This window comes from Nannospalax galili, unplaced genomic scaffold (assembly GCF_000622305.1).
Source record: "Nannospalax galili isolate Female #2095 unplaced genomic scaffold, S.galili_v1.0 scaffold682, whole genome shotgun sequence".
Taxonomy (NCBI): Eukaryota; Metazoa; Chordata; class Mammalia; order Rodentia; family Spalacidae; genus Nannospalax; species Nannospalax galili.
Window position 1 is genome coordinate 589879 of NW_008348076.1, and position 6533 is coordinate 596411.

General features: G+C 34.5%; 1 protein-coding gene across 1 annotated transcript in view; it reads right to left on the reverse strand.

The window, feature by feature from the left end:
• Nucleotides 1-6533, reverse strand: part of Usp34 (ubiquitin specific peptidase 34) — a 239249-nt gene that overhangs the window by 43302 nt on the left and 189414 nt on the right. Inside the window, exons 52-58 of the mRNA XM_008844481.3 lie at nucleotides 5717-5795; nucleotides 2385-2438; nucleotides 2174-2269; nucleotides 539-603; nucleotides 375-450; nucleotides 235-282; nucleotides 50-115 (exon numbers count right to left, since the gene is read on the reverse strand). Coding sequence (XP_008842703.1) covers nucleotides 50-115; nucleotides 235-282; nucleotides 375-450; nucleotides 539-603; nucleotides 2174-2269; nucleotides 2385-2438; nucleotides 5717-5795 — 484 coding nt within the window. The remainder of the gene's footprint in view (nucleotides 1-49; nucleotides 116-234; nucleotides 283-374; nucleotides 451-538; nucleotides 604-2173; nucleotides 2270-2384; nucleotides 2439-5716; nucleotides 5796-6533) is intronic.

Sequence of the window (6533 nt, forward strand, 5' to 3'; positions counted from 1 at the left end):
TTAAAACAAGAGACTGTTAAGCTATGCATTGTTTGTTTAAACCCCTTACCTCACAGGCTGCTTGACTGTTATTAAACTGTTTGGTCAATAACTCAATCCACTGAAGCATTGTAGGCTAAAAAGGAAAAAGAAAGCAGTCAGTCAAGACCCATAGACTTATATCAGTGGTAACAAAAACCAAAAGATAACTTACAAACATAACTGACACAAAAGTCCAAAAAACAAAACACATACCTTCTCTTTTGAATGAATAAATGTCTCTAAGACAAAGGAAGTACTTAACTGTTAAAAAAAAAAAAGATACAATTGAGCAAGAAAGATTCAATTATTCTAACATAACACATTTGACAAAGTCACGTAAATTTATGTGTTACCTTTGCTGTCATGAGGGACACAGCTTTAGGATCTGGCAATGTACTTGGAATACAACTACACAACTGCCACATAAACCTAGAATTAAAAAATAACTTAAATTCTTACAGAACACTTTCTGTAAAATAGTAGGAAAAAGAAGTCTACTACCTTTATCTAAACTTACCCAAAATACGTGTGCTCAAAAATGTTTTTATCTTGAAGAAATTGCATGTTATCATGCCAAATCCACTATAGAAAAACAAACACATTTATCAGAAAGCAGTTTATTTCATTATATTTTGCCAATATTTTAATTTTTTTTTAAAAAGGTATGGTCTAAAAAACTACAAAGGCAAAATAACAAAAAATGCACTTAACTCCATGTTGTATTTTTCTCTGAAGTATAAAGAATACAAACGTACTTATTAAACAATCCCTCTTTTATTATTTATCTGGCTATCTTAGTTATCTTACTTAAAACCCAGATAAATCATAGGTTTTAAGTATAATTTATAAAGATCTTGAAAGCAGTTGTTCTGAAATCCTGACTGAAGAACAAATACATAAAAATATAAGACATGGTACATTCTGATAAGGCTACATTTTGAAGAAATAAAAAATAATCAGGTTGGGAGCTGAGGTATAGGAAACTCAGTTCCAGGGGATCTGACACCCTCTTCTGGACTCCAGGGGCATTGCATGACACAGGAGTATTTACATACATGCAGGCAAAGCACATAAAAAATTCAAGTCAGTTTGGCAGATTTAAATCTGCCAAATGAGGTGTTTTCATGTTCTAAAAGCTCAAAAAAATCGACTACTTCTGACATTAAGCCAGTATATCCTACTGTTGTTACTTATGTTACTCATGTTCCGCCTCAGGAGATTCTAAAAATGGTTCCTGATAGTTCTATCAAAATACTACTTTTTGGTACTGAAGGCCTGGTGTATCCCAACCATGTACTCTACCACTGAACTTACAGCACAGCCTCATAAAATTTTTAATTTTTATCTGAAACAAAGTTATTTTGAAATATTGATATTTAAGTGTATAGCCTGCCTGTGTGTAAGTATACTTGTGTTGTGCAACGCAAGTGGTAGTCAGAAGAGGGTGTCAGATTCCCCTGGAATGGGAGCTACAGCCACCATTGGTGCTGGGAATCAAACCTGGGTCCTCTGCAAGAACAGCCACTGCTCTTAACCTCTAAGCCATGTTTCCAGCCCCTGGCAACTATTTTCTATTATATATTTTATCTATTTTTCTTTCTTTTTTTGTCTTTTTGAGATAGGGTCTCCCTGTAGCCCCAACTGTCCTGGAACTCATTATGTAGACCAGGCTGGCCTTGAACTCTCGGAGATCCACCTGCCTCTGCCTCCCAAGTGCTGGGATTAAAGGCGCGCGCCATCACGCCTGACTATTTTTCTTTTTTAAAAAAAAATTTTATTTTATTGGAAAAATGTGTATAAGTGTGTGTGGTTGGTGAGTGGGAGTTATGTGAGTATACATGCCTGGAGTCAACAAGGGGCTGTTGGAGCTGGAGCCTGTAGGTGGTTGTGAGCCACCCAACAGAGGTGCTAGAAATGAAACTCAGGTACTCTCCAGGAAAATCAAGTGATCTTAACTGCTGAACTATTTCTCCAGCCCTGCAACTATTTTTCATTCATCTATGTTGCAGGAATTACCATAACTTTCTAATACTCTTAAGATCCATCTGAGAGTACAGATATTAATGCTGTACTACCTGCTCTAATATTGGAGAATTCCTTGCACCAATACCTAACATATTTACACTGTTGCTAAAATCAAATTAACTTATACCTCTAGTAACTCTGATGAAACATCAAACTTGTATTCTCTGCCATTTTCTTCTTCTGGTTCCATGCGTTTGTAAAACAGCATATATGCACTATGTGTCTTTAAGAAACAAGGGGGAAAAGTATATTTTCATTCTTGATAATGAAGAATTTAAAAATTAGACGCTATAGAAGAAAGCATTGTAAAACTATTAAATAGGTGAAAAACTGATTACCTTTTCAAAGGAGAAATCCATAAATTTATCTGTAACTGAATCATAGGTTTTCGTCTGTTTAAAAACAAAATTTTTTCTTTAAAAGATGCATTTACACAGCAAGATTTGTATATAGTTTCATAAACAGCCATGTATTACTTCAAAGTAACCTTGTAAATAACTTTAAAAGAGTGCATTTATATAACGTCTATGTACATGGGCTAGGAATATAGTGCAGTGGTAGAGTCTAATGTGTACAAGGCCCTAGGTCTGATCCTCAGCACCATATAAAGTAAAAAATTAATAAATTACTTATTGTTGGGAATTGAAAAATGTAACACAGTTGTAGAGTATTTGTCTAGCATGTATAAGGCCATGGTTTGATCCCCAGCACTTCCTATATACTTTATAAATTTGGACAGTATAACCTAACATCGTCCATCTTTTTAGATGTTCAACACCAAAAACTTGTGATGGAAAAAGTTACTATAACAAAAGAAATCAAACGAGGGCATTGAAAGGAAATAGTTGGTATGGACCTGTATTTTGTGAATATGGTTAAGTGGAAATAAATGCTTAATTCAAACTGTACATTTTCAGCAACAATTCAGGCAGAAACTGATAGCTGAAATAATTGGTAAGCATAGAGTTATACTTGATTTTATGATTTCTAAGTACCTTTTCCTCTTTGTACCACTTCTTTGGATGTCAACCAAAGTCATGCGTGCCCTGACACTGAGCTTTCCCACTCTTTTCCCTGGATACCTCTCCCTGTACTGCCCACTTCTGCAGCTGCTTGCAGACCTCCATTACTGACCCTAATGCAAAAGGCATGACTTTCAATCTTTTTCTTCCTCCTCTCTACAGCTGCCAAGACTTATAGCTTGCCTGCCCTGTGGTTTCTCTCTCAAACTCTTAATAAAATGATTCTCAAGTTTAAAAAATATGTATCTTAAAATATTATTCCTATATCATAATTTTAAAATTTTATTTTTTATTTTCTTTATGTGTATGAGTGTATTGCCTACATGTATATAAGTGCACCCATATCATGGAGTGCCCATGGAGGTCAGAAGAGGGCATCAGATTCCCTGGAACTGGAGTTATGGGTTGTTAGCTGCCATGTGGGTGCTGGGAACTGAACCCAGGTCCTCTGAGAGAGCAGCCAGTTCTCTTAAATACTGAGTCATCTTCAGTATTTGAAAACAGGTCATCTTGTTTTTCGAGAATTATAGTATAGTCATACTATAATTCTTGAAAAACAAAATTTAGAGCCTCTAAGCTATAAACGACATTTTGTAGATGAAATGGATTTATCAGTACACACACACACACACACACACACACACACACACACACACGCATGCACACATTTTAAATATCTATCTATCTATCTATCTATCTATCTATCTAATCTATCTATAAATAAATGCAATTCATAGATGACAGAAACAGAGCATTAGAAAAATATATCTGTCAATCTAAGATAACAAAAGAAACAATGGGGGGAAAAGGCAATTGAAAAGAGAAGACAGGGATGTCCTCAAAAAAAAGTGAAAAAAGATGAGATTTGAGTGATACAAGACAGATCATGAGACAAAGGGTTGCTGTCCCTTTTACATAAAGTAACTACATATGAAGACTATGAAGAGTTCACTGTATACTTCGCAGAACTTAAGAGCTATCATTTAATTAGTACATGAATGAAGAGTCTGTTAGTAATGCTAGGCAACACTAGGCGTATGCTGTGAAGAAGAGATGTATTTTTGAAAATGGAAGTAATCATAATGCATTATGGATAAGTTAAGGGTGATAAGAAACAAAAGCAGAAAATATTTGAAAACAAAGACTCAAAATATTCTTCAAGGTACTCTTCCAAAACTATGTAAAAGAGTAACATAAGCAATTTGCAAAAGTATCATTTACAAGAAGAGATTTGAAATTAACTTGTGTTTTCTTTACTGTAGAATTTAAAGAAATGTCCTATGAATAACATTTAGAGATACATTTGGTATTTAGGCATAGAATACTATTTAACTGTTTATGTCCATTTAACTCATTTCCAAATTAAAAGCCATTTGATTACTTTTCCATTCACACTGTAGACACGAGTACTAAGAAGTAATGAAAAAGTCTTGTTAAAGTATAGAATTTTTATATTAAAATTATTTCATAATAAAAATTTAAATTTCAAAAAATCATATGGATTTAAGCCGGGCATGGTGGCGCACGCGTTTAATCCCAGCACTCGGGAGGCAGAGGCAGGCAGATCTCTGTGAGTTCAAGGCCAGCCTGGTCTACATAGTGAGTTCCAGGACAGCTGGGGCTACAGGGAGACTCTGTCTCAAAAAAACAAAAACAAACAAATAAAAAAAAATCATATGGGTTTAATTACAGAATGGAAAATTATTTCCAATACTTCACTTATGAAAATGATGAACATATTAAGAAAGTTTGTATGTGGATGTTATTTCTTTCTTTTGGAATACTTAGGATCAAATCCCAGAGAAAGTACACAAACACTGAGCTACACTCTGAGACCAAAACAACGGCATTCTTTTTCTACCATATAGCTATGTTACCCATGTGGCTGATATGTTACAAAAAGCATTAAAAAACAGTTATTTCAAGTTAGCTCAAGTTAACTTCTTTGTGCAAGATTTTTTCAGATTATGTCATTAAAGGGTAAATTATTTTTGCTCTGATTCTATGGACTTTTAAAATAACCAGTGTGGCGATTTGAATGAGACTGTCCCCGAAAGGCTCCTAGTGTTTGGCTATTGGTCTCCAGTTTGTGGTGCTGTTTGGGGAGGGTCATGGAACATTTAGGAGGTGTGGCCATGCTGGAGGAAGGAAGTCCCTGGGGGCGGGCTTTGAGAGTTCAAAGCCATGCCCACTGCCTATTTGTCTGTCTCTGCTTCTTGTGCCTGTTTGAAGATGTGAGTGCCCAGCTTTCTGCTCTGGCCACCTCCTGCTGTCATCCCTTTAGAACTTTAAAACAAATTAACTCCTTCTTCTATTAGTTTCCTTGGTCATAGTGTTTTATCAGAGCAACAGAAAGTAACTAACACAATTGGTACGTTCAAGTATACTTCTTAGGGTACTATAATGCAATTTGTTCATTATTTATCATTTTATTTGTCTTACCTTTTTTAAAAATCAAACCAGAGTTAAAGGTAGAAAAATGTTTTTAAACATTTCTTACTTGTATACTGTGACTATATTAAACTTCCTATACATAAAAAAATTTTAATTGAGTAAAAGCAAAAGTAAGAATATGAAATAAGTCTGCTATTAAAATTTATATTAACTGGAAAGTCATAATCTATTTAGAATTACTAAATCAAACTTACCGTCATCTCACCACCAAAGCATTCAGAGGCAAGCTGTGCAGAATCGAAAGGTTTTACTTCAGCATCATTAAAAAGATACCTAAAATAAAGCAGATAGTACTGATCAGATGAGTATGAACTGGATATTTCTGTGTTATGCTTACTAGTTTAAAAAGATGTAGATGTATGTTATAAATATTGATCAAATGATTTTATGAGGTATATTGTATTAAATTCTTTTCTTTAACAACTTCAACTACTAGAAACTGGGAATATAATTTTCCAATAGCTATAACCACCTTAAAATCTGACGTATCTCTGCTGTGGATTGCAGCTCAGTGATAGCACCTTTGCATACACAGTGAGCCCCTGGGTTTTATCTTTAGGAGAAGAAAAGTAGAGAAGAAAAAATAAAAGGAAAAAAAATCAGGTAGTTCTAGTAAGAACTAGATAACAACAAAATAAAGAACAGAAGATGTGTATAAATACAACACATAAAAGCCCTTGTGATGGCAGAGGCAGCAGAATCTCTGTTGAGTTCCAGGCCAGCATGATCTACATAGTGAGACCTTGTTTTGTCTCAAAAGGAGAAAGGACTTAAAAGAGGAAGGGAGGGAGGGTAAGGGAAAAAGGAAAGAAGAGAGGGAATGGAGAGAAGGAAACATGAAAAGCTATCAGATAGGATAAATTAATGGATCTGATAATATTCCAAGATATAGATATCATTTCTAAATATAGGAACAAAAACATTTAATATATTTATGGAAATATAACCAAATGGATAAAAAAAAGTTAGATACCTTTGTCCATAATGGTTCAAGGTATCAGAAATAAGAGC